This window comes from Ornithorhynchus anatinus, chromosome 14 (genome assembly GCF_004115215.2).
Source record: "Ornithorhynchus anatinus isolate Pmale09 chromosome 14, mOrnAna1.pri.v4, whole genome shotgun sequence".
Lineage (NCBI taxonomy): Eukaryota > Metazoa > Chordata > Mammalia > Monotremata > Ornithorhynchidae > Ornithorhynchus > Ornithorhynchus anatinus.
In genome coordinates this window covers 45,107,897-45,135,221 of record NC_041741.1, presented here as the reverse complement: position 1 = coordinate 45,135,221, position 27,325 = coordinate 45,107,897, and the positions used below count along the sequence as shown (strand labels likewise).

The 27,325-nt window shown below is 55.8% G+C and overlaps 1 protein-coding gene across 2 annotated transcripts; it reads left to right on the top strand.

Annotated features, from left to right (window-relative positions):
• The first annotated feature begins 130 nt into the window (after positions 1-130).
• Positions 131-27,105, top strand: KCNJ4 (potassium inwardly rectifying channel subfamily J member 4). Of its 2 annotated transcripts, none has more exons than XM_029078542.2 (2): positions 131-366; positions 24,665-27,105. In XM_029078542.2, exon 2 carries the CDS (start codon positions 24,741-24,743, stop codon positions 26,112-26,114), a length of 1,374 nt encoding a protein of 457 aa, XP_028934375.1. In that variant the 5' UTR covers positions 131-366; positions 24,665-24,740; the 3' UTR covers positions 26,115-27,105. The 2 variants fall into 2 exon arrangements, with proteins under 2 accessions (XP_028934375.1, XP_028934376.1); XM_029078543.2 differs by having other exon boundaries at positions 131-582.
• The last annotated feature ends 220 nt before the right edge of the window (positions 27,106-27,325 follow it).

The window sequence follows — 27,325 nt, the reverse complement described above, 5'->3', positions numbered from 1 at the left end:
AATACAGGGGAGCGGGGGGGAAGGGGAGGAGGGAAAAGAGAGAGAGAGAGGGAAAGGGGAGAGAGGGAGGGGGGAGAGAGAGAGAGAGGAGAGAGAGAGGAGGAGGAGAGGGAGAGAGAAGGAGGAGGACAGGGAAAGAGAGAGAGAGAGAGACGGAGAGAGAGATAGAGAGAGAGAGAGAGAGAGCTGAGCCTCCGGGAGCCTTGCTGAGCCGGTAGCGTCGCACAGGGTGGGACCTCCTCTGGGCGAAGGATGCTAACCAGGAAGAGACCAGGAGACAGGAGGAGGAGAGAGGCCGGAGCCAGCGAAAGTTAGGGAGAGCCGGGAGGACAGCCGGGAAAAAAGAGCCCGGAAAAGAGCCAGGAGGTGAGCGGGGAGGACAGCCGGGAGGAGGGAGCGGTGGGAAAGGTGGTCCGGAGAAGGGATCCCCTTCCCCTTGGCCCCCAGGGCGGGCCAGCGTCCTGCCGAGCAGCGGGCCGGAGGAGGCCTCGAACCCGGGCCCGGGGGAGTAGGAGACCCCCTCCCTGGCCAGCCCGGACCACCCGCTCTCCCGACATAACGCGCTCAAGCAGCTCCCCCGCGGTAAGGCCTTCTCTGACTCTCGAGTTCGGGTTCCCGGTGGGTGGGGGGTGGGGGGGTCGAGGCCGGGAAGCCTGCTCGGGACGCCCCCTGCTCTGCCCTCCCCTCGTCCCCGGGGTCCGACCCTGGGCTGAGCGCGAGGGGGGAAGAGCAGGAGCTCCCACGGCCGCCCGTGTCCATCCTCGTGTCCGAGAGTCCCTCCCCGGGTCCGGGGGTCCCTCCCTGGGTCCGGGGGTCCCTCCCTGGGTCCGGGGGTCCCTCCCGATCCCGCCTGCGCTGCCGGGATTTGCCTTCAAATCCCGGGCTTTTGGAGGGAAGGGCAGCAGCAGCCTCGCCTCCCGGCCGTTGACCTCTCTCCCTGTCCTCGGCGCCCCCCGCCCCCTCACCCCCTCATCCCCTCACCCCCTGGTCCTCCGTCCCCCTCACCCCCTCACCCCCTGGTCCTCCGTCCCCCTCACTTCGTCAACCCCTTGTCCTCTGTCTCCCTCATTCCCTCACCCTCTCATCCCCTCACCCCCTGGTCCTCCATCCCCCTCACCCTCTCATCCCCTCACCCCGTCACCCTCTGGTCCTCCATCTCCTTCACCCCTCAACCCCTGGTCCTCTGTCCCCCTTATCCCTTCACCTTCTCATCCTCTCACCCCGTCACCCCCTGGTCATCTGTCCCCTTCACCCCCTCGCCCCCTGGTTCTCCGCCCCCTTCACCCCCTCACCCCCTGGTCCTCCGTCTCCTTCACCCACTCAACCCCTGGTCCTCCGTCTCCTTCACCCACTCAACCCCTGGTCCTCCGTCCCCCTCATCCCCTCACCCTCTCATCCCCTCACCCCCTGGTCCTCCGTCCCCCTCACCCTCTCACCCCCTGGTCCTCCGTCCCCTTCACCCACTCGCTCCCTGGTCCTCAGTCCCCCTCACTCCGTCACCCCCTGGTCCTCCGTCCCCTTCACCCCCTCGCCCCTTGGTCCTCTGTCCCCCTCACCTGGTCACCCTCTAGTCAGCCGTCTCCTTCACCCTTTCAACCCCTGGTCCTCTGTCCCCCTCATCCCGTCACCCCCTGGTCCTCCGATCCCCTCACCCCGTCACCCCCGGTCCTCCGTCCCCTTCCCTCCCTCACCCCCTCACCCACGGGCATCTTCTCCCGGCTCTTGTCCCGACTGCGAGGCAGCGAGGCTGGAGCTGGACCGATTCCTCCGGGCCTCATCCGGGGCTCAAGCTGGGCCGGACGAGGAAGCGGAGGTCCGGTCTCTGCCCCCCACCCCCAGGGGACTGCTAGAACTGGGACCCAGGGGGTGTCCAGAAAGAGCCCCGTTAGGCAGAAGACCCCGGCGGCGGAGGAGGCGGGGGCAGGGAGGGACGGCAGGGGACTGACCTCCTGGCCACCCTCAACTGTCCACCCCCCTGGTCCCAGTCCTACCTGCCCCGGCTCCGGGTTAGAGTCCCACCGGAGGGGGACAACAGCCCTCACCTTGTCACCCCGCCCGCCCCAGGCTGCTGGCCACGTGAGATCCGGGCCCTGTCCGGACAGACTGGTCATCCCTGAGCTGCGATGGGGTCTCGGGGCATAGCTGACCCTGGAGGCTGCCAAGAGGGTGAGAGATCGCCTCCCGCCTCCAGTCCGCAGCCCCCAGCCCCCCAGACATCACAGCCTTGGAGAAAAGCCCCAGCTGGGAACCGGGGAGCTTCTGGGTGTTTGTGGAATCTCTCTGTACACATGCACACACACAAACACACTCATACGCTTGCATACACACCCCAAATCACTCACCCATATGCATACACGGTCACACACACAAACACACTTACACCCACGTTCATACACTTATACACACCCCCATGCACAACACACACACACACACACACACAGAGTGTAATCCAACCAGACCCCTCGGCATCCAGTGGTGCCCTGATCTAGGGCGATGGTACTGGGCAGGGAGAGGTCCTGTCGTGAACAAGTGGGCAGCTCACTCTCGATTCTTCAGGGCCCCGGGGACGGGGGGAGGCGGGGGTGGGGAGTGGGCGTTAGGGGAGGAGGGTGATCAGTTTCTGTCCTGCCCAGTGGCGAGCGAGGAAGCCTGTCTTTCCTAGGAGAGCTGGTTTGGAGGTGGTCTGGATAATAATAGTAATAATAATAATGATGATAATTGTGGTATTTGTTAAGCGCTTACCATGTACCAAGCACTGTATTAAGCGCTGGGGTAAATACAAGATAATCAGGCACCACTAGGGATCACAGTTTAAGTAGGAGGGAGAAGGGGGGATGAGAGGGAAGGTGCCCTTTTCCCCCCTGCCCCTAATAATAATTATGGTATTCGTTAAGCGCTTACTATGTGCCGAGCACTGTTCTAAGCGCTGGGCTAGTAAGGTAATCAGGTTGTCCCACGTGGGGCTCACAGTCCTCATCCCCATTTTACAGATGAGGGAACTGAGGCACAGAGAAGTGAAGTGACTTCCCCAAGGTCACTTAGCGGACAAGTGGCAGAGCCGGGATTTGAACCCGTATTCTCCGACTCCCAAGCCCGTGCTCTTCCCACTATGCCACTAATCCCCGCGGGAGCAGAAGGTCCTGGACTGCGAGTCTCCCCAAATCGCACGACCGGATCCTCCTCTCCTCCCGCCCTCCCCCCCTTGCCCCCTGGACCCGGGGAACGACCCCCGAGGGCTCCCAGGTGAATAATAATTATTATTATGGTATTTGTTAAGCCCTTACTACATGCGGGGCTCTGTACTAAGCGCTGGGGTAGATACGAGCAAATCTCTGGGCTCCTGAGAAACGGTTCTGAATTGGCGAATGGCGGAGGTTGACGGGGTGTGTGGGGGGGGTGCGTGGAGAGGACCTCGCGTGGGTTCTGAGGTGGGGAGGGCCTCCTCCATCAGGGTGACTGAGTCATAAGGAACATGTAACCTACATGGCAACGGGCAACATGGTAACAACAGCTCATCCGAGTGGTACCCGGGCCGTCGGGGGATGGAGGGGAGAGGCAGAAGCTGGGGCTGAGAGTTCGGATGGAGGAAGAGATGGATGGGGAGAAGAGAGGCTAAAGACAGGGAAGGGGAAGAGAAGGTTCGGGAAAGGGTGGAAGAGGAAGAGGACCAGGAGGAGGAGGAGATGGGAAAGAGTTCGAGACGAGATGAAGAAAGATGTGGCGGGATTTGTTAAGCATTTACTCTGTGCCAGGTGCTGTAGTAAGTGCTGGGGTGGGTACCAGCTAATCGGATCGGATACAGTCCCTGTCCCACATGGGGCTCACAGCCTTAATCTCCATTTTCCAGATGCGGGAATTGAGGCCCAGAGAAGGGAAGGGACTTGTCCAAGTTGACACAGCGGACAAGTGGAGAAGCGGGGATTAGAACTCAGGTCCTTCTGAGTCCCAGGCCCGGGCTTTCTCCACTAGGCCGTGCCGTGAAGGGCTTGGGCAGACACGGGGTAGGAGAGAAGATGGCAGGACGGTATAGGGGGAGGCTGGAGAAGGGATAGAGAGAGGGGAAGAGAGATGGAGTAGAAGAGAGGACAAGAGCAAGTTTCTACTCTCCCTGTCTCCGGAGGTCTTCTCCTTCGGCCCAGGTCCCTCTCCCCTCCATCTCTCTCCCCTTCCCCTACACATCGACGTTGTTCGTGCCTCTCCCCCCGCTCTTGGATGCCAAATTTGGTTCCTGCAATCTGTCGTCTCTCCTCTGAGATTGGCACCGGGACCAGATCCGAGCACATTACATCACCACAAATCAATTTGCGAAAGGGAAAAAAAAAAAGTAGGAAAAAACCCCAGAAAAAGCAAGTCAAAGGGGTTCATCCTCGTGGGCTGGTCCCCGGACATCGCCCCCCACCAAGGGGCTGGGCTGTTAAATGGGGGGGAGGGGCACGGCCGGGACCCCCGTCCCTCCTCCCTCAACCCAGGGGAAGGGGTGGCTTATTTGCTTCTAGTTCTGGAGTGGGGACTTTCATTCAGTCGTATTTATTGAGCGCTTACTGTGTGGAGAGCACTGTAGTGAGCGCTTGGGGAAAGTACAATTCGGCAATAGACAATCCCTGCCCATAACGAGGTTCTGTCCGTCCCGATGAGCCCCACCTCCACCGGCTGCCTCGGTTTCTCCCTCTGCTAAGTTGGGGCCCAGGGGCGGAGGGGAGGAGGGAGGACGGCTGACCGCTCTTCTGGTCCCAGCCGGAGTGGACGTTGGCCTGGCTCTCGATCAATCAAGCAATCAATCGGTGGAAGCAACGTGGCTTAGTGAATAGAGCCCGGGCTTGGGAGTCAGAGGATGTGGATTCTAATCCCGGCTCTGCCACTTGTCTGCTGTGAGACCTTGAGCAAGTCACTTAACTTCTCAGTGCCTCAGTCTCCTCATCTGGAAATTGGGGATTAAGACTGGGAGCCCCATGTGGGACAACCTGATTACCTTGTATCTCCCCAGCGCTTAGAACAGTGAGTGGCACAAAGTAAGGGCTTAACAAATACCATAATAGTAATTATTATTATTATTATCGAGTGTTTACTGTGTGCAGAGCACTGTACTAATCGCTTGAGAGAGTACGATACAACAGAGTTGCTAGATACTAGCACCTCGATTAGACCGTAAGCCCGTCAAACGGCAGGGACTGTCTCTATCTGTTGCCGACTTGTTCATCCCAAGCGCTTAGTACAGTGCTCTGCACATAGTAAGCGCTCAATAAATACTATTGAATGAATGAATGAATGAATAGATACGTGCTCTGCCCACCAGGAACCGACGGTGTGAATAATAATGATAATAATGATGGTATTTATTAAGCGCTTACCGTGTGCCAGGCACTGTACTAAGCGCTGGGGTGGATACAAGCAAACCGGGTTGGACACAATCCCAGTCCCACGTGGAGCTCACAGCCTCAATCCCCATTTTACAGCTAAGAGAACTGAGGCACAGAGAAATGAAGTGACTTGCCCAAGGTCACACAACAGAGAGCTGGTGGAGCCGGGATTAGAGCCCAGGAGGAAGCCCCTAGCCCAGCCCCAGGGAGCTCGTCCTGAGGTCTGAGGCGAAGACTTCGAGCTGGGAGTCCCGGGGGGCTCAGCGCCCACATGCACAACCCACGCACAGAGTGTAGCGCATAACCCGCCCCCGTCCCCCGGCTCCCACCCCTCCTCTCCTGTTACAGTCAGAACTCTTTCATCTGGGGCTTTCGACCCCCCTCTGGGGCTCGGGCGGGGGGGCACCGGAGGGAAGGCAGAGCTGGTGGGCAGAACCCCCCAAAGACCCCACTAACTCTAAGCCCCCTCCCAAGTGCGTATGCGTCTGTCTTGGGGGACACCCGGCGTGTCCCGGATCCCTTCCCTCCTCCCACCGCCATCCCCCATCAAGCAAGACCCAGCGCCCCGGTGCTCAAATGGTCAGATGCCCAGATGCCCGGCGGTCGGTGCCCACTTCCCGCTGCCAGCACCAGGCTGTGTCCCAGTCCGTGGGGTCTCCTTCCCCCCCTCCTCCCCGCCATAGCAGCCACCCCCCGACACCGCCGCCCCCCCCACACAGGTGGCCATCCATCTCCAAACATACGCAGTTGTGTGCCCACACATCCATGCCCCTCACATGCGGCCCCATAAAAATAATAATCATAATAATGGTATTAAGCTCTTACTATGTGCCAGGCATTGTACACAGCGCTGAGGAGGATACAAACAAATCGAGTTGTCCTATGTGGAGCTCACCCTCTCAATCCCCATTTTACAGATGAGGTAACTGAGGCACAGAGAAGTGATTTGCTCAAGGTTCCACGGCAGACAAGGGGCAGAGTCGGAATTAGAATCCATGACCTTCAGACTCCCTGGCCTGTGCTCTATCCACTACATCATGTTGCTTCCCCATGCCCCATACACATCCAGTCATATAACCCTGCACACACACGCAGCCACAGCCCCACACACATGCAGAAGCAGCACGGTCTAGTGGCAAGAGCCCGCATTTGGGAGTCAGAGGACTTGGGTTCTAATTCCAGCTCCGCCACTTGTCTGCTGTGTGACCTTGGACATGTCACTTAACTTCTCTGTGCCTCAGTTTCCTCATCTGTAAAATGGGTATTAAGACTGTGAGCCCCATATGGGACAGGGACTGTGTCCAACCTGATTAGCTCTCCTAGCACTTAGAACCGTGCTTTGCACATAGTAAACGCTTAACAAATACCATAATGATGATAATAATAATAATAATGGTGCGCAGTCACAAGTCCCTCCACATACATGCAACCAGATTCGTTCTTGAGGATCTGTCCAGCCTTTCGCCCTCATTCATTCATTCATTCATTCAATCGTATTTATTGAGCGCTTACTGTGTGCAGAGCACTGTACTAAGCGCTCCACCCCAAATACTCATGCTGGTTTGCACAAGGCAGGGCCGTCATGTGAGTGCCGAGCCCAACCGGACCAGTATCCGCACACGGGTCACACACACACGCCCACACACATATACATCCCTCCTGCACACATTTGCACACACGTTACACAGACACGCGAGCGCACCCCCAAACGTCCCGCACCCCGACCCATGCTGGCCACTCATGCGGACCGCCGGCAGTTCTCAGTGGGGCGGTGGCTCTGCTGATGTCCATCTCGCTCCGAGACTCAGGCGGCCGCCTCTGAGGCCTGTCCTGCCCCACTCTCTCTCTCTTGCTCCCTCTCTCCTTCTTTCCCTCCTTTCTTCCCCTCCCTTCCTCTTCTCTTTCCCTCCTTGTTTCCTTCCCTCCCTCCCTTTTTCCTTCCCTCTCCCCTTCCCTCCCTCTTCTCCTTCCCTCCTTCCATCCCTTCCTTCCTCCCTCTCTCCTTCCTTCCCTCCTTCTTTCCTTCCTTCCCTCCATCGCTTTTTCCGTCCCTCTCTCCTTCTCTTCTTCCATCCTTCCTTCCCTTCCACCCTCTCTTTCTCCTTTTTCTCTCTCCCTCCCACCTTTCCCTCCCTCTTTCCCTTCCTCTCCCTCCCAGCCTCCTTTCCTCCCAGCCTGGTCCTGCATCCTGCAGGCCTCCTTCCCCACGCTGGGCCGGGGGAGGGCTTCTGTCCACGGGAGGGGAGAAGGACGGGTAGGAGGGCGGTGGACAGGGCTTCTGTCCAGGTTAGGGGAGAAGGGCGGAGCCCAGAGCCAGCCCCACGCGGATGGCACCCACGGGCGGCTGTCAGAGGGAACCAGGAGTCCGAATTGGGTGGGGCGGGGAAGACAAGGCCCAGGTCTCTGGGATGGAGGTGGAGAAGGGGCACGAAGGGGGAAGGAGGACGGGAGGCAGAGGAGGCAGGGCTCGGGCGGGACAGTTGGAAGTGGCATAGCTCGGGGGGTGTGGGCTGGGTTTGGGGGGGTGAGAAGGCCCGAGCCCAGATTGTTGAGCGTCAGATCGAGTCAGTCGCCCTGGCCATCCTATCCTTCTCCCCGGGGCAGCCTTGGGCTACCAGAGCCGAGTCCGGCCAGGCCTCCCCTTTGCTGGGAGCCGGGGGGTTCTCTCCCTCTCTGATATCTGCCGAGGGCTGGGGGCGGAGGGAGTTTGGGAGTCGTAGGGCTCCAGCTGTTCCCGGGGTGATCTCCCAGAGCAGCCCTCTGCCCCGCCCTGGTTCCTTCGCCTAGCCTGGGTGGTCCAGGGGGTGGGGGTCGGGGGTGGCAGAGGGGGCAGGGGGCGGCTGTGACCTTCCTGTCTCTCCGCTGACACTGTCACCCCCAGGGTGGGGGGGCTGGGTGCAGCCCTCTTTAAAATCTTTATTTTTCTCTCCCTCCCTCTTCCCCTCACTACGTGGGCTGATCACTGCTCAAACTTTTAATTCAGATGGTAATTGGAATAATAATATGGGCAGAGCCCTTCTTGCTGTGACGCTGCAGCTGGCACCGCGTGGCTAGGAATAGCTCTTGAGTCACACATGCACACACACACACACACACACACACACACGGTGGTGGCGGGGTGGGGGTCAGTTTCCAGCTGTTTTCTGTCTGGCCCCCTCTCCTCAGCGCCTCTTCTTTCCCTGGCTCCTCTCAGATCCAGGTCCAGCTCAGAACGGTCCCGATCTAATCAATCAATCAATCAATCAATGGAATTATTGAGCACTTACTATGCGCAGACCACTGTTCTAAGCAGATGGAAGAGTACAATACAATAGAAAGCAGACACATCTTCTGCCCGTGATGAGTTTACGGTCTAGAGGGGAGCTTACAGTCTGGAGGGGAATAACTGTGGTATTTGGTAAACACTTACTATGTGCCAGGCACTGTAGTAAGTGCCGGGGTCGATACAAGCAAATTGGGTTAGACACAGTTTCTGTCCAAGGTGGGGTTCACAGTCTTAATCCCCACTTGACAGATGAGGGAATTGAGGACCAGAGAAGTGAAGTGACTTGCCTAAATTCCCACAGCATTCATTCAATCATATTTATAGAGCACTTACTGTGTGCAGTGCACTGTACTAAGTGCTTGGAAAGTACAATTCAGCAATAGAGATGATGATGATGATGATTATGGTATTTGTTAAGCACTTACCATGCACCGTTCTATCCCTGCCCACATCGGGCTTACAGCAAACAAGTGATGGTGTCAGGATTAGAACGCAGGTCCTTCGGACTCTCAGGTCCGCGCTCTCTCTTCCAGGTCACGCTGCTTCTCTAAGGAGGACACTGGTGCAAGGGCAAAAACCCCAAGGAGAGAGAAACCGTTCATCCCACCTGTTCCCCCTGGCTCCCCCACCCCAAGCTGACCTCTCCATAAAGCTGCCCGATTGTAAGCTTCTGGAGAACAGGGGTCATGTCTACTAACTCTAGCCTACTCTGCCACAGAATAGGCACTCACTATGCAATATTGATCCATTGATTGATCTGGGGTGATCCTCAGACTGTCCCGAGACTATTCCATGAGGAAGAGGCAGAACCCTTTGTCCTGTTCCTTGGCTTTTCCTCCAGCTCTCTGCCACCAGGCCTCTGCTATCCTGTTCTTCCCGGTGGGCAGGGGTGGACAGGTCATAGTGACCTTCCTGGCCTGGTGTAAAATAATAACGATGATGGTGTATGTTAAGCACTTACTCTGTGTCAAGCGCTGGTCTAAATGCTGGACTAGATGCAAGCTAATACAGGTTGGATTCAATCCATGTTCCACAGGGGGCTCCCCATCTTAATCCCCGTTTTGCAGATGAGGGAATTGAGCACAGAGAAGTAAAGTGACTTGCCCAAGGTCACGCAGAAGACAAGAGGCAGAGTCAGGATTAGAACCCACATCCTTCTGATTCCCAGGCCTGTGATGTATCTACTAGGCCATGCTGCAGAGAGGTGGGGAGCAGGGTGGGGAATGACCCAGGCTGAAGGGGTGGGGAGCAGGGTTTGGGTCTGGGCTGGGAGAGCTAAGGAGTCTGAGAAATAGTCCTGCCACAGGGGTGGGGTGGGGAGAGACCCCCGGGAGCCTCAGGCTCTGTCTTTGTCCTTGCTGGTATCTTTCCTTCTCCTGTCCTTTTGAGTCTTTTTGGCCCTGGAGAGGGTAGGGTTCTAGTTTCACACTGGACTATAGACTGTAAGCTCATTGTGGGAAGGGAATGTGTCTGCTTATTGTTATATTGTACTCTCCCAGGCGCTTAATACAGTGCTGTGCACATAGAAAGTGCTCAGTAAATATAATTGAATGAATGACTGGACAGTCCACCCCAAATACAGACCTGACCACGTTTATGCCTTGAGTTTGAATTGTTGGCAGTGAGCCTCTCTCAGCCACGGCTCGGTCACAGTGCCCTGTCTGGACCTGGCAGGGGAGGGTGCATTTCTGGGAAAGGTTAGGGTTCAGGATAACTGGGGACGTGCTTCAGGTCCGGGAGAATTGAGCTGGAATCTGGCGAACGTTTGCGTGAATGCAGTGTGCTGGACTGGGGGTCACCATGCATGTCTCGGGGTGGTCACCTGATCGATTCCCTTTCCGGGAAGGTGCTCCTCTGGATTATTTTTATGGTATTTGTTAAGAGCTTCCTATGTTTCAAACACTGTTCTAAGCACTGGGGTAGCTACAAGTTAATTAAGTTGGACACAGTCCCTATCCCGCATAGGGCTCACAGTCCAAGTAGGAAGAAGAACAGATATTCAATTCCCATTTTACAGATGAGGGAACTAAGTCACAGAGAAGTAAAGTGACTTGCCCAAGGTCACACAGTAGATAAGTGGCAGAGCAGGGATTAGAACCCAGGTCCTCTGACTTCCAGGCCCATGCCTTTCCACTAGGCCACACTGCTTCTCCTGATTCCAACTCCAAACAGAAACCCTGAGGCCCCAAGATGCTACTGGTCTTGGGTAGGAGGCTGGCTCAGAAGCCCCTTCCCCAGGTCTTTCCTGGGTGTGCAGGTGAACATCGCAAATGGCATCATAATAATAATAATAATGTTGGTATTTGTTAAGCGCTTACTATGTGCCGAGCACTGTTCTAAGCGCTGGGGTAGACATAGGGGAATCAGGTTGTCCCACGTGGGGCTCACAGTCTTCATCCCCATTTTACAGATGAGGGAACTGAGGCACAGAGAAGTTAAGTGACTTGCCCACAGTCACACAGCCGACAAGTGGCAGAGCCCCCTTCCCATCCCTGGCCTTTCCACTCCAGGGCTGGAGGCCCCCTGCACCAGGTGGGAGCAGAAGGAGCAGAGGGAGGCTGGGGCAGGGCTTGTGGGGAACCAGCCTTGCCTGAGGGGGGGCCTCACCCCACTTCAAGCCTGCGGGTGGGACCTGGGGGAGGGGTGAGGAGTCATGGCTGGAATGGATAGGGGATAGGGGAAGCAGCCATGGCGGGAGGAAGGAGGAGGGTGAAGGAGTCTGTAGCTCTAACCCCTCGATAGAGGTTGACCAGGCCGGCCTGGTGGGGCTTCAGCCCAGAGGGGAGCATTAGTTGTCTCCGACAATTAAGGGGAGTGCATCTTAATCAGTCAGTCAATCATATTTATTGAGCACTTACTGCATGCAGAACACTATATTAAGTGCTTGGGAGAGTACAATACTACAATAAACAGACACATTCCCTGCCATGTTGAGCTTACAGTCTAGAGGGGGAGATAGATTTTAATATAAATAAATAAATTACAGATATTGCACCCATTCCTGACCCATGTCGGTGTCAGTGGGGCAATGCTCTCCTGGCCTTACTCCACTGCCCAACTGCATTGTGCCCTCGCCCCACAGCCTGGCTTTCCTCTGGGAGAACTGAAGATGGGAAGGGGGACCGGGGGAGGCTCTGTGGACTCCCCTTGACCAGACCCCAGGCTGTGGGGATGGTGGGCTCGAGCAGAAGGGTCCCCCGTCCCTCGTCCTCTTCCCGCTACCCCCCCAGTGCCCAGGCATCCTCCTCTGGGGTGGGGGAGGAGGCAGCTGCACCAGCTGCAGAGCCCACGGGCGAGCCACTCAGGGCAGGAAGTGAAAATGAGTGCTGAGGTAGCCAAGCAAGGCGGCCAGGGGGCCTGAGCTGGAGCGGGGCCAGGACAGCAGGACTGGAACCTCAAGTCTGGCAAACCGCTCCCCTGGACGGGAGGGGGCAAAGAGGCAGCGGGGAAGGGGGGGGGTGGCCCAAAGCGAGCTCCAGCTGGGAAGATCGCCCTCCGCCTCGTCCTTGAAGAGGTACCCGGAACTGCTTCCTGTGCTGGCAGGCGCCGCTGGGGCCCACCCCTTTCCCCCCCGCAGCCCAGGACCCCCTTCTCACCTCGGCCCCCGGGACCCTACCAGATCGGTGAGTGAGGAGCTGGAGAGAAGGAGGAGGAGAAGAGGGGGTTGAGCTCGGAGGGTCAGTGGGCCGGTGTGCCCAGGTTCCCGGGAAGGTTTATGGCATGGCCCAAAGGGCTCAATGTTGGGGAGAAGGGGCCAGGCTAGACCCTAACCATTTCCCTCTGGACCCCCACCATCAGGGTCTGTCTGGGACCCCTCTCCTGAGGGGCAGGGGCTAGAGACTACCTCTTGCCACTTCTTTCCTGGAGATCGGAGCCCCTGCGTCTCACCCTGTCCTGGCTGGCAGCGTCAGCCTCCTCCGCCCCCCAGCCAGGTATCTCTCGGAGCCGATATGGAGGGGGCAGCCCTCTCGGATGTGGGTCCGTCTCCCTGGCTCCCGCTTCTACCTTCCCACCTTCTGCTTCAGCTCCAAGGGCAGAGCCCCCCAACATCCACCCCTCCTTGGCACTGCCCTGGACTTTGTTCTTGGGGCCTGCTCCCCAGTCTTGTATGTGGAAGTACATGGAGGGAGTACGTTGAAGGAGACCATGGGGAGAAACCTCTCTTTTGGACCCTCAGACTCTTCTTGCCCTGCAGCCCCTCCCACTAAGCCCCAGCCCCTCACCCAGGAAGCCAGAGCAACAAGGGTCTCTGAGCCCCATGCGGGGAACAACAGCCCTTGGAGTGATGACATCAGCACTAGATCGCGTAGAGCACGGGCCTGGGAGTCAGAAGGACATGGGTTCTTATTCTGGCTCCGCCACTTGTGTATTATGTGATCTTGGGTAATCTCTTCCCTTCTCTGGGCCTCAGTTACCTCATCTGGAAAATGGAGATTAAGACTGTGAGCCCCTGTGGGACAAGGACTGTGTCCATCCTGATTAATTTGTAATTAGTACAGTGACTGGCACAGAGTAAGAGCCCACAACCACCACCATCTTCATTCTCTAATGTTGGGGGTCAATTCAGCACCTGAATCCAGCTCCTGACCCCAGGGAAAATCTTTCCCTGAATCTTTTAAAGGAAACTCTCTGGGATGGGTCTGGAGTGCTTTATCCAGAGTTAGGGTGTCCCTTCACGGAACCATCTGTGAATGGTGATATGTACTGAGGAGGATGCAACGCAGTGAGATCGAATGCAGTCCCTGGCCCAGGTGGAGCTCGCAGCCTAAGTAAGAGGGAGAATAGGTATATAATCCCCATTTTGCAGATGAGGAAACTGAGACCCAGAGAAGTGAAGTGACTTGCTCAGGGTCCCACAACAGGCAAGTAGCGGAGCTGGGATTTGGACCCGTACTCTGGCTCAAGGGCCCGGGCTCTTGCCACATTTGAGAAAGGTTCAGGGCAGGATCCTTGCGGCCCTGGGGCCTGGTGCCTGCTGGAAACTGGACCTCTGGTTGAGAACTGGGTCAGCCCAGGACCTGGAGGTGAAAATACCGCTATTAAGTAATAATAATAATGGTGGCATCTGTTAAATACTTACTATGTGCCAAGTACTGTCCTAAGCACTGGAGAAGATACAGGATAATCAGGTCAGACAGTCCCTGTCCCATATGTAGCTCGCAATTTAAGTAGGTGGGAGAACAGGGATTGAATCTCCATTTTGCAGAGGAGGAAACTGAGGCCCAGAGAAGTTAAGTGACTTGTCCAAGGTCACATAGCAGAAAAGGGGCACAACCAGGATCAGGACTTGGGTCCTCTGATTCCCAGACCCATGTTCTTTCCACTAGGCCACCCTGCTTCCCATAAGAGGGAGGAAAGAAGGAGGCAGTGCCCTAAGAGAAGCAGCATGGCTTTGTGGGTAGAGCACGGGCCTGGGAGTCAGAAGAACGAGGGTTCTAATCCTGGCACCGCCACTTGTCTGCTGTGTGACCTTGGGCAAGTCCCTTCCCTTCTCTGTGCCTCAGTTACCTCATCTGTAAAATGGGGATTAAGATTATGAGCCCCATGTGGGACAGGGACTGTGACCAAACTGATTACCTAGTCACCATGGGCACATGGGCATAGAGGCGGTACTATGTACCTAACCCAGAGCTTAGACCGGTGCTTGGCACATAGTAAGTGCTTAACAAGTACCATTATTATTATTATCAGCTCTCTGCTTCGACCTCCCTCCACCACCCCAAAGGGACCAGGCCTTCCAAAAGTTTTGTTCTGCCTGCTGGAAGCTGGCCTGTGAGTTGGTCTGGTGAGAGCTCCCCCTCTGGGGGTCTGACCTGACCCCCTGACCCCCCAGATTCTGACTAGGGCCTTGGAAGGGCAGTAAAAGGGAGCTGCTCAAGCCCAGGGGCTCTGATTCCAGCCAGGGGATTGATGGATTGATAGATTTATCATTCATCCACTTTCAGGGTGAGGGTGAGGGAGGAAGGTGAGGGAGGCAGGGAGAGCCTGGATCACAGAAACCCATAGATAGCTCGGCCCCCTCCTGTTTGGAGCCTCTCATCTCTAGACTGTAAGCTCATTGTAGGCAGGGAACTCTCACAAGCGCTTAGTACAGTGCTTTGTACACAATAAGTGCTCAATAAATATGAGTGAATGAATGAATGAATGAACGGAATGGATCTACCATCTCTGTTGTAGGCGCTATGCAACACTCTGCACATAATAAGTGCTCAATAAATACTACTGATTGATTGTCTAATTGACTGATTCCCCACTGAACCTTCAGTCAGGGGCAGAGCGGATCAATCGCAGATTGCTTCCTTTCTTGACTTTGCCCACCTCCAAGAGGTGCCGATAAGCATGGGGTTCAGCGCTGCTAGTCACACCCCTGGGGCTCAGGCCTTCTGTGGGGCTGAGGCAGCTGAGCAGGGGTTAGGGGAAGGGAGGCTTGTGCCCAGGGGGTGGGGGCTCAAAAAGCCGGGTGGGGACCAGAAGTATTCTTAGTGTGCAGCCACCCAGCTGCAAGGTTTCTAAGAATAGCTCTAGGGAGGGCACTGCCAGAGTAAGGGCCATGTATTTTGTGTGTATTTGTGTGTATGTGTGTGGTACTGGTCACATCAACATCTCCCCCTACTTGCTGAGAATGCTGGGTGTGGGGAGCACAGGGGTAAGCAGCCTACAATTCATTTCACCTCCCCTCTCTCCGGGGAGAGACCCAGAGAGGGCAGCAGAGATAGGGGGAGAAGGCGAGGGCCTGAGCCACGTCCTCTCACCCTGCACTCCCAGCCCCATCCAGTCCTGGAGAGCTGAAGAGGAAGGGAGGTTTACGCCAGGGTCGGAGCACGGAACAGGAGTCTCTTGAGCTCCTCAGCCAGCCCCAGAGCACTGCTGGAGATGTGGGAGGTGCTGCCGTGGCTGTGCGCAGAGCAGGCAGGCATCTGGACAGTCTGCCCTTTTTTTTGTTTGTTTTAAATGGTATTTGTTAAGCGCTTCTTATGTGCCAGGCACTGTTCTAAGAACTGGGGTAGATATAAGCTAAGCAGATTGGACACAATCCATGTCCCACATGGGAATACAGTCATGATCCCCATTTTACAGATGAGGGAACTGAGGAGTGAAGTGACTTGACCGAGGTCACATAGTGGAAAAGAGGTGCTAGGATTAGAACCCAGGTCCTTCTGACTCCCAGGCCTGTGCTCTATCCACTAGGCCATGCTGCTTCTCAGGGGCTTTCAGATTTTACACCTAGACTTTAAGTTTGGGTGCCCAGCCTCCCTCCACCACCAGGTCCTGTGGCTCGGACAGTGTGCCTGACTTCATGCTAACCGGGAAGAGGAGCACAAAGGCTGCAGCTCAGACGCTGTGCTGGACTTCACACTGACCGGGGAGGGGAGAGCAAAGGCTGAGGCTCGGATGCTGTACCGGACTTCATTCTGACTGGGGAGGGAGTGCAAATAATTGTGTTATTTGTTAAGCGCTTACTATGTGCCATGGCACTGTACTAAGTGCTGGGGTAGAGGCTCAGATGCTGTGTTGGACTTCACGTGAACTGGGGAGGGGAGTGCAAAAGCTGTGACTCGGACTCTGTGCCGGACATCATGCTGACTGGGAAGCTTTGTGGTATTTGGAAGCATAATTGTGGAAGCATAATGGTGGTATTTGTTAAGCACTTACTATGTACCGGGCACTGTTTTAAGTGCTGGAGTAAAGGCTCAGATGCTGTGCTGGACTTCATATTGTCCAGGGAGGGGAGCACAAAGGCTGAGGCTTGGCTGCTTTTGCTGGACTTCACGCTGGCCGGGGCGGGGAGCTCGAAGGCTGAGACTTGGACGTTGTGCGGGACTTCACGCTGACTGGGGAGGGGAGCGCAAAGGCTGAGGCTTGAATACCGCACCGGACTTCGTGCTGTCTGGGGAGGGGAGTGCAAAAGCTGCAACTTGGATGCCGTGCTGGACTTCACGCTGAGCGGGGAGGGGAGTGCAAAGACTGTGGAGCAAGTACGTTGCGGGGGAGTCAGAACCTCCGGAGAAAGGCAGAGGGCCAGGGCCCATCGGGGCCATCATGGGGATTTGTGCACAGTGGTGGCCGTGGGTTGTCTTCGGATTGGCGTGGCATGGGAGACGTCATATGTGCCTGAATGTCGGGGATTTTGGGGGTATGTGTGGGTGTCTGTGGTGTGGGCAGCAGGTGGAGGAACTTTCCAGGGGAGGGTGAAAGCGGGGAGAGGGTGACCTCACAGATCTGCTGATTCTGCTTCAGGAAGGGCACTGGTCTCTGCCCTTCCCCTCTGCTTGATGTCTCTCACTCAAGTGCCTAACTTGGAGCTCAGCTGCTGACAACCTCCTTTGTCCTGCCGAAGAACCCCCCAGCCTCCATCCAATCCCGGGCTCGACCTGGCCATGGTGATGGAGGATGCCACCGCCGTTGCTGTCTGTGGCGGCCAGGCAATTGATCGTATTTACTGAGCGCTTACTGTATGCAGAGCAGTCATTCTTATTTCTTGAGCACTTACCATGTGCATAGCACTGTACTATGGGCGAGGACAATATAAAAATATAACAGACACATTCCCTGTCCACAATGAGTTTATAGTCTAGAGGGGGCGACGAGCATCCAGACTGGCTCTGACGTTGGTCCTCTAAACCCAGGGAGCTCATCACCTCTCCCGTCCCATCCTGCCCTCGACCCATGCCAGCCCTGGCCTGGGAGGGGCACCTTCTTTCTTGCCAGACTGCCTCGCCCTTTCCAAGGAGACCTGAGGGTGCAGCTGGCACTGCCTTCTCTTCCCACACTCCAACCTCACCCCCAACCCCATGACTTCAGGTCTTGACCATGATCTTGTCCGTTTTCCTGGGTGGGGTCAAGGGATAGCATTTGGGTAATAAGGGGCAGGGCCGCTGGCACCTGCCTTCTCTACTAAGAGAGCCCTGCTGGGCAGGGAGATGTGGAGAGGGTTTGACCATCTGCACCAGCTGGGGATGGGCAGGGCAGAATCTATGTGAGGATGGAAGGGGACACCATACATAGACACCATTCTATGTATGATGGGGGGGGCGGGAGTGTTCTATGTAGGATGGAGGGGGCCGGCAGTCTATGTAGGTTGGGGAGGTGCGAGCAAGATATTCTATGTGCGGATGTAGGGAGGGAGGTGGGATATTTTATGTGTGGATGCAGTGGGGCAGGTGGGATATTCTATGTCTGGATGGAGGGAGACAGGGTATTCTATGTCAGATGGAGGTGGGCAGGTGGGATATTCTATGTGGGATAGAGGAGGGCAGACAGGATATTCTATGTCCGGATAGAGGGAGGCAGGTGGGGTATTCTATGTGAGGATGGAGGGGGAAGGAGAGATATCTTATGTGAGGATGGAAAAGGGCAGGTGGGATATTCTATGTGTGCATGGAGGGGGCAGGCGGGATATTCTATGTGAAGATGGAGGAGGGCGGATGGGATTCTCTAAGTGGAGACAGAGGAGGTGCTCAGTGCAGCAGCAGAGGAGACCTAACTGGGAGAGGGAGTCTATCTGATCTGATTATTTCTATCTTCTCCACTGTTTAGGACACAAGAAATACTATGTTTTTTAAAATGCTGAACCTAGCTGTCCAGTCCCCTGCCTCCATCCCACTGCTCACATCCTTCCTCTGCCCTGGCCGTTTTTCCCTTTCAAATCCACCAAACCTCATCCCTCCCCACCTTCAAATCCACCTAAAAAGCCACTTCCTCCAGGAGGACTTCCCCTATCAATCCCCACCTTCCAGTCAAGCCAGCTCTGCAGTCTTCTGTTCCTTCTAGATCCTCCTTTAGACTGTGAACTCCTTTTTTTAAAATGGCATTTGTTAAGCACTTACTGTGTTTCAAACACAGTTCTAAGTACTGGTGTAGATACAAGATAATTAGGTTGGACACTGTCTATGTTCCACATGGGGCTCACAGTCTTAATCCCCATTTTACAGATGAGGTAACTGAGTCCCAGAGAGGTTAAATGGTTAAATGACTTGTCCAAAGCCACAAAGCAGACAAGTGGTGGAACTGGGATCAGAAGCCAGGTCCTCTGACTCCCGGGTCTATGCTCTTTCCACTAGGTCATGCTGCCTCCTTAACCTGACTCTAACCTGAATCCTTCCAGCAGAACTTCAGGCACAGAATGGGCTTCAGGACTCTCAAAGCCTCTTTCCGACTCTGTCTCTAATTCTTGAGGAATGTTGGGCAGGACTCATGTCCTCATGCCTACGTCCTGCCTCTGGCCTGGATTGCCCTTCCTCTTCATAGCCGACAGATAATCACTCTCCCCTCCTTCAAAGCCTCAATGACGGCACATCTCCTCCAAGAGGCCTTCCCTAACTAAGCCCTCATTTTCTCATCTCCCATGCCCTTCTGTGTTGCCCTGATTTATCACCCTCCCTCAACCCCATAGCACTAGTGTAATAGCCCTACTTTATTTATGTTTATGTCTGCCTCCTTCTCTAGAATGTAAGCTCGCTGTGGGCAGGGTACATGTCTATATTGTACTCTCCCAAGTACTTAGTACAGTGCTCTGCACACAGTAAATGCTCAATAAATACAAGTCGGGCATGGCCCTGCCTACCAGAGAGCAAAGACTCAACCAGTCCAGCAAAGAGGTGCAACGGGGAGCAGAACTACCCAGATGCAGAGGAAGAGGAGACTTAGGAGGAGAAGAGTTGTTGGGATGCAGAGAAGCAGCAAGATCTAATGGACAGAGCACAGGCCTGGGAGTCAGAAGAAGCCTGGTTCTAAATCAGGTTCCACCACTTGTCTGCTGTGTGGCCTTGGGCAAGTCACTTCACTTCTCTATGCCTCAGGTACCTCATCTGTAAAATGGGAATTAAGACCATGGGCCCCATATGGGACAGGGATTCTGTCCAACCTGATTATCTAGTATCTACCTCAGTGTTTAGTATAGTACCTGGCACAGAGTAAGCGCTTAACAAATTCCATTTAAAAAAAAAAGTGTCACAGCTTTCCCTTGCACATGCAAAAGCAGAGATCCGGCTGGGTTGCCGAGTAAAGCAAAAGAAGGAGTGAAGCCAGCATCTGTGCCCCCAAGCCCTACATTTCTTGACTCCTCTGGCTATTGGAGTTTTCAGCTAGTGCAGGGTTTTGATTTCCCCTCATGGCAGGGAAGCAGAAAGAAGGTGGCTGAGGACAGTTGTCCTGTTAGGGAAGTAACATGGCCTAGTGGATAGAGTATGGGACTGGGAGTCAGAAGGACCTGGGTTCTAATCCTGGCTCCGCCACTTGCCCGCTGTGTGACCTTGGGCAAGTCGGTTCATGTCTCTGGGCCTCAGTTCCCTCATCTGATAAATGGGGATTAAGACTGTGAGTCCCATGTGGGACAGGGACTGTGTCCAGCCAGATTAGCTCGTATCTGGCCCAGTGCTTAGAACAGTGCTTGACAAAGACTAAGGGCTTAACAAATACTATGATGTTGATGATGATGATGAGTATTAGTAAACAAAAGGGGGAACACCCAGGCTGCAGAAAAAATGTCATCCCCTGACCATCTTCCTCCAGAGCGTCTCGTGTTTCAGGATCGTGGGCAGAGATGGGATCAGCACCTCCCGGCATTTGTTGAGTGTCTGAGGGTGCTTGGCCTGAGGCTGGGCTCTATATGCAGCTGGGCTAGCCAGGCCCGGGCCCGGCCTTCAACGGTGTTTGTGATCTAGACCGAGGGGACAGAGACACGACGCCGGGACTAAGCCGTGTCCGCCCGGACAAATTACCCAGAATATTCTGGACCTCGAGGATGTGGGTAATCTGTCTGTCGGCCACAGCTCATTTTTGGTTGTCCGTGTATCGGTCCCGGAAGTCTGACTACCTTGTGGCCTCCATTTGGTGACTCATCTGAGGACTGAAGCGTTCTCAATGATGGGGCCTGGTTAAACCAGCCTCCACATCGGCTACTGGAGAGCAGAGGACAGAGAATGCAGCTTCCTATTGACTTTGTTTTTGATTGTTCGCTTGGCCCCTTCTCCCCATCCTGGACCTGGGCAGAGTTGGGGGGAGTTCTCAGGCTGGGGGGCATGGACAGAGTTGGTCGGAACTTGCTCCGGGACCAGGGGAGTGAAGTTGGGACGTGGAAATATTGTGATGGGGCATGTGCTCTGAAGACTGCTCTCTCCCTGGGCCCAGGCTCCCACTAGGAGACAGGGCTGTCCAGGCCAGGGAAAGAGGGCCGTTGAGGCAGCGACAGCAGACTGGGCTGCTGTGGGATGGAGGAGTGGCAGGATGAGGCTTCAGAACACTTATGTCCATCAGCATTTCCATGGCTGACTCAGACGGGCCCATCAGGCCTCTAGACCTGCCTCCAACAGCAGCAACGGGAGGCTTGGAGGAGCCATATGGTTCTTGCCTTCCTGGTCCCTGCCCCCTCAGGGTTGAGGATGGGCCATCTGACACCCCTAACTTTATCTTTAGTGAGCCATTATCCAGAACCTCTCTAGAATCCGTGGGCATCTCCAGAAGCCACCAGCAGGCCCTTGCTGAGCCGGGGAAACTGCTGGGCTGCTTGTCTCCTTGAACAGTGCTGGGCCTGAAAGTTGTCTCATTTGTTCTCTCCCCATCCACCCTGGAACCCAGCCCACTCTCCCACAACACATGAGCACCCCCAAAAACCCCGAGTTAGCCAAATGTCCCCGCGCCTGGCTGATCCCTGCCATCATTCTAACTTTTCTAAACCTTGGAGCCAGATCGAGTGGTAACAGGTTCACTCTTCCCCTCCCACCCCAATCTCAACCCAGTAGGAAGTTTGTTTTCTAATCAATTTTGGTTCATTCCTCCTGGATATCAAACATCAATCAATCAGATTTATTGAGCACTTACTGTGTGCAGAGCACTGTACTAAATACCTGGGAGACCTGTGCTAAATACTAAATACAGAGTTGGTAGACCTGTTTCCTATCCACAGTTTGGAAGCAGAGTGGCTTAGTAGATAGAATTGGGAATCAGAGGACCTGGGATCCAATCCCAGCTCCTGCATTTGCCTGCTGTGTGACTTTGGGAAAGTCACTTAACTCCTCTGTGCCTCAGTTTCCACATCTGTAAAATGGAGACTAAGACTGTGAGCCCAATGTGGGACAAGAACTGTATCCAACCCGAATTTCTTGTAACGACCCCAATACTTAGTACAGTGCCTGGCTCCTAGTTAGGGCTTAACAAATACCATAATTATTGGTAGTAGTAGACTCGATCCCTGCCCTCAAGGAGCTGCTGTGGGGACAGACAGTAGCAAGCATTACAGAGAGACTTGGTGCCTAAGTGACAGGGTCTGTAACATAGATACCGAATGACTGCCCCACTAACTTTCCAGCAGGGAGAGGGCTCATGGGTGAGGAAAGTAATGATAAGAATTGTGGGATTTTTTATGTGCTTACTCTGTGCCAGGCACTGTAATAAGCACTGGAGTGGAAACAAGATAGGTCAGACAGTCCCTGTCCCACATGGGGCTTACAAGGCTAAAGGGGAGAGAGAGAGCAGGAACGGAATCGCCACTTTACAAATGAGGAAACTGAGACCCAGAGAAGTGAAGTGACTTGCCCAAGATCTCCCAGCAGGTGAGCGGCAGAGGCCGGATTAGAACCCAGACCCATGCTCTATCCTTTAGGCTATGTTGCTTCAACTTAATCCCCATTTTATAGCTGAGGAAGCTGGGGAGAGAAGTGACTTGCCCAAGGTCACCCAACAAGCAAACAGCTGAGCCAGGATTAGAACCCAGGTCCTCGGACTCCCAGTCCTGCGTTCTTCCCACTAGATCGGCTGGAAGAAAAAGATGGGCAGTGGAGACCCCGATCCCTCCATCCACCCACCCCCCAACTCCACCTTCACTGTTCTGGCCTCAAACCACCAAAGTGGTGGATCACCTTGTGATGTCACCAAGAAACCCCGTGATGTCACCATGAAACCCCATGATGTCACGGGAGAGTGTGACCTCACGGCCCCGTCTCTTGCCGCCGGGGGTTGGGAGGAGGTGAGGGGGTGGCCTGGAGTCCCGGGGCGTCGGTGTGACAGTGGTTGGAGTTGGGAAGCCAGTTTTCTCTCCCCCCGGGGCTCTAAGAGGGTGTTTTTATCGGGGAAGCTGCCGGCACTTTAGCTGTTGATCTCTAAATTACAGCGTTGGCTCTTGATTCAGGACGCTGGGAGCCGCACTGGTTGCTGTGGCAACTGAGTTGTCCTGAACCGGGGAAGTGTATAAACATTGCCACAGATGCACAATTAGATCAGTAAGAAGAATAGGACAGAAAATAGAAACTTCCAACCTTATGTAATTCCAGGCCAAAATGTTACCAGGCGGCTGCAGTCTCCTGGCCTCCTCCTCCTCCTTCTCCCCCCTTTCCCTTCTCCTCCTCCCCTCCCCACAAACTGCCACCTCCAGCCCCCTGCTTGGGTTCTGCCCCTCTTCCCTCTGCAGGTTAGGGATTGTGCCCACCAACTCTGTTCCACGCTGGGGAAGCAGCGTGGCTCAGTGGAAGGAGCCTGGGCTTCGGAGTCAGAGGTCATGAGTTCAACTCCCGGCTCTGCCACTTGTCAGTTGTGTGACTGCGGGCAAGTCACTTAACTTCTCTGTGCCTCAGTTACCTCATCTGTAAAATGGGGATTAAATGTGAACCTCATGTGGGACCACCTGATTACCCTGTATCCACCCCAGCGCTTAGAACAGTGCTCTGGACATAGTAAGTACTTAACAAATACCAACATTATTATAATTATTATTATTACACTCCCCCAAGCGCTTAGTCTAGTCCTGGGAAGCAGCATGGCCTACTGGATAGAGCATGGGCCTGGGAATCACAAGGAACTGGCTTCTAATCCCTGCTCTGCCATTTGTCTGCTGTGTGACCTTGGGCAAGTCACTGAACTTCTCTGTGCCTCAGTTACCTCATCTGTAAAAGGGGGATTAAGAGTGTGAGCCCCATGTGGGACAGGGACAGTGTCCAACCTGAATAGTTTATATCTACCCCGGAGCTTAGAACACATAGTAAGCGCTTAAAGAATACCATCGTAATTATGATTATTAGTGCTGTGGACACCAGCCCTGGGGCTTCATCAAGACTGCTGCACGTGAAGCTTCTGCCTGGCGTGATCCAGGTGGGTTTCTGGAGGCTCTAGATTCCACCTGTGTGACCTTGGGCAAGTCACCTCACTTCTCTGAACCTCGGTTTCCTCTTCTATAAAATAAGGATCCGATAAGACCCGTGGATCCGATAAAACCCGTTCTCCCTCTTGCTTAGACTGTGATTTATTTTAATGCCTTTCTCCCCCATAGACTGTAAACTCCTTGTAGGCAGGAATCATGTCAAGAAATACCATAGGTTGATTGACTGACATGCTCACCTGAGGCAATCAATCAGTCAATCAGTGGTATTCATTGAGCGCTTGCTTTTTGGGGGAGTATTCATTAAGGGCTTACTATGTGCTAGGAATTGTTCTAAGTGCTGGGTTGGAGCAAGATAATCAGGCTGGAGAAGCAATGTGGCCTAATGAATAGAGCACGGGCCTGGGAGTCGAAAGGATCTGGGTTCTTATCGCTGCTCTGCCATTTTTTTGCTGTGTGACCTTGAGCAAGTCACCTTAACTTCTCTCTGCCTCAGTCTCCTCAGCTGTAAAAATGGGAATTTAGAACGTGAGCCTCTTGTGGGCCAGGAATTGCTTCTAACCTAATTATCTTGTATCTACCCCAGCACTTAGAACAGTGCCTGGCACATAGTAAGCGCTTAACAAATACCAGTTATTATTATCAATAGATTGGACACAGTCCATGTCCCACAGCCTCAATGCCATTTTACCAATGAGGTAACCGAGGCACAGAGAAGTTAAGTGACTTGCCCAAAGTCACCCAGATGTTAGTGGCGGGGCCGGAATTAGAACCCACAACCTCTGACTCCCAAGCCCGGGCTCTATATCCTGTCCCAGGGGCTCAGTCCAGTGCTCTGCCCAGAGTAAGCACTCAATCCACACGATCGACCGACTTCAAAAAACCCCGCCCCAACGACCCGGCCTCTGACAAGCTGTGTGTCTGTGTCCTCCCCGCCCCCCTCGTCCCACGCAGGGGCCACTCGGACGCCGAGGACGACGCCGCGGTCTGAGTGGACCAGGACGGGCCGGACGGCTCTGCCCAGGGCGGCATGCACGGCCCCAGCCGGAACGGGCAGGCCCACGGCCCCCGGCGGAAGCGCCGCAACCGCTTCGTCAAGAAGAACGGCCAGTGCAACGTGTACTTCGCCAACTTAAGCAACAAGTCCCAGAGGTACATGGCAGACATCTTCACCACCTGCGTGGACACGCGCTGGCGCTACATGCTGATGATCTTCTCTGCGGCCTTCCTGGTCTCCTGGCTCTTCTTCGGCCTCCTCTTCTGGTGCATCGCCTTCTTCCACGGGGACCTCGACGGGGGTCCAGGCCCGGGGTCGGCGGGGGGAAGCGAGAAGGGGGTAGGGGGGGCGGGGGTAGGGGGTGGGGGTCCCCCACCGCCCCCGGCCGTCAAACCCTGCATCATGCACGTCAATGGCTTCCTGGGGGCCTTCCTCTTCTCCGTGGAGACGCAGACCACCATCGGCTACGGCTTCCGCTGCGTGACCGAGGAGTGCCCCCTGGCCGTCATGGCCGTGGTCGTCCAGTCCATCGTGGGCTGCGTCATCGACTCCTTCATGATCGGCACCATCATGGCCAAGATGGCCCGGCCCAAGAAGCGGGCCCAGACCCTGCTGTTCAGTCACCACGCGGTCATCTCTGTGCGCGACGGCAAGCTGTGCCTCATGTGGCGAGTGGGCAACCTGCGAAAGAGCCATATCGTGGAGGCCCACGTGCGCGCCCAGCTCATCAAGCCCTACATGACGGAGGAGGGCGAGTACCTGCCCCTGGACCAGCGGGACCTCAACGTGGGCTACGACGTGGGGCTGGACCGCATTTTCCTCGTGTCGCCCATTGTCATCGTGCACGAGATCGACGAGGAGAGCCCCCTCTACGGCATGGGCAAGGAGGAGCTGGAGGCCGAGGACTTCGAGATCGTGGTCATCCTGGAGGGCATGGTGGAGGCCACGGCCATGACCACCCAGGCCCGCAGCTCCTACCTGGCCAGCGAGATCCTCTGGGGCCACCGCTTCGAGCCCGTGGTCTTCGAGGAGAAGAGCCACTACAAGGTGGACTACTCCCGCTTCCACAAGACCTACGAGGTGACCGGCACACCCTGCTGCTCGGCCCGGGAGCTCCAGGAGAGCAAGATCACCGTCCTGCCCGCCCCGCCGCCGCCGCCCTCCAGTGCCTTCTGCTACGAGAACGAGCTGGCCCTGGTCAGCCAGGAGGAGGAGGAGGAGCTGGACGAGGAGGAGGAGGAGGAGGACGAGGAGGCGGCCACCGCGGCTCTGGGGCTGGACGGCGGCTCCAAGGAGGAGGGAGGCATCATCCGCATGCTGGAGTTCGGCAGCCACCTGGATCTGGAGCGGATGCAGGCCACGCTCCCACTGGACAACATCTCCTACCGCAGGGAGTCTGCCATCTAGCCCCGCCCACGACACGACCACGTCCCCAGGTCACGCCCTCCCCAGACCACGGCCTCCCCAGACCACGGCCTCCCCAGGCCACGGCTTCCCCAGGCCATGGCCTCTCCGGCCAAGCCCCTCCTAGAACCCCTTGCGGAGCAGGGGAAGAGATGGGAGTCAAGGTGACAAACGCTGGTCGGTCCTCCTCTTCCTCCTCCTCTGGTATCTTCTGCCTCAGTTTACCCCACGGGGGCCGGGCAGACTCCGGGAGGGGCCAGCTAGCCTCCGGGGAGCTTCAGGGACTGGCAGCGGCTGCCACCTTCCTTCCCGACCTGCCCAGGGATCTGCCCAGAGCCCTACCTGGGGATCTGCTCCAGGATCTGCCCAGTGCCCTGCCCGGAGCTCTACCTGGGGATCTGCCCCAGGACCTGCTTGGGGATCTGCCCGGAGATCTGCCCGGGGCTCTGCCCAGGGACCTGCCCGGGCCCGATGACAGGAGCTTAGGGGATGGAGAGGGCAACCAGGCTCGGTGTGGAGGGTGGGGCCCGCGGGGAAGGCCAGCTGGATGATTGGGATGCCCAGGGATGAGGGTGGGGGGCGAGTTTCTCTTGCATGTTTTCGGCCTGTGGCAAACGACTTTCTTTTGTACATATGGTACGTTTAAAAAAAGAGAGAGGTTGAGAAACTAAATCCATGTTCTTCCATTCCACACGCTGGACGAGGAGACGAAGCCGTGGACCGCGCCCCTCCCACCGGGCCCCCCCCAGGCAGAAGGCCCCAGAGCCTCCCCCCATGCCCATTGGCCCAAATCGCCCCAGCCCCACGTCCCCTGACCCCCGGCTCCCCCTGCCCTCCCAGATGAGGGGGGCTCAGGTGGACCCCACCCAAGGAGGGACTGTGGTGAGCTCCCCTCTGCACCAACTCCTTGACCCTGTGCACAGCTGTACAATGGAATTTGTAATTATTTATTTTTAATAAAGTATACGAACTGTGGGGCAGTCTGGAAAAACAAGAGAAAGTGGGAGCAAGAGAGTGCGAACCTACACACACATACACACATGCGTGCGCTCACAGAGCATATCTGTTGTTTTTCCAGGTCTTGGGGCTTGGCCGGAGTCCCAGCTCCCACAGCTTGGGCCCACTTCCTACCCCAGGAGACCCAGCCGATAACCCCTGAGACCCCCAGCTCCTATTCCACCCCCGGCCCTACTGCAGCTGCCAGGGCCAGGCAA

Excerpts from the sequence above, each read along its gene's own strand:
- KCNJ4 (XM_029078542.2), top strand. The coding sequence starts at position 24,741 with ATGCACGGCCCCAGCCGGAACGGGCAGGCCCACGGCCCCCGGCGGAAG.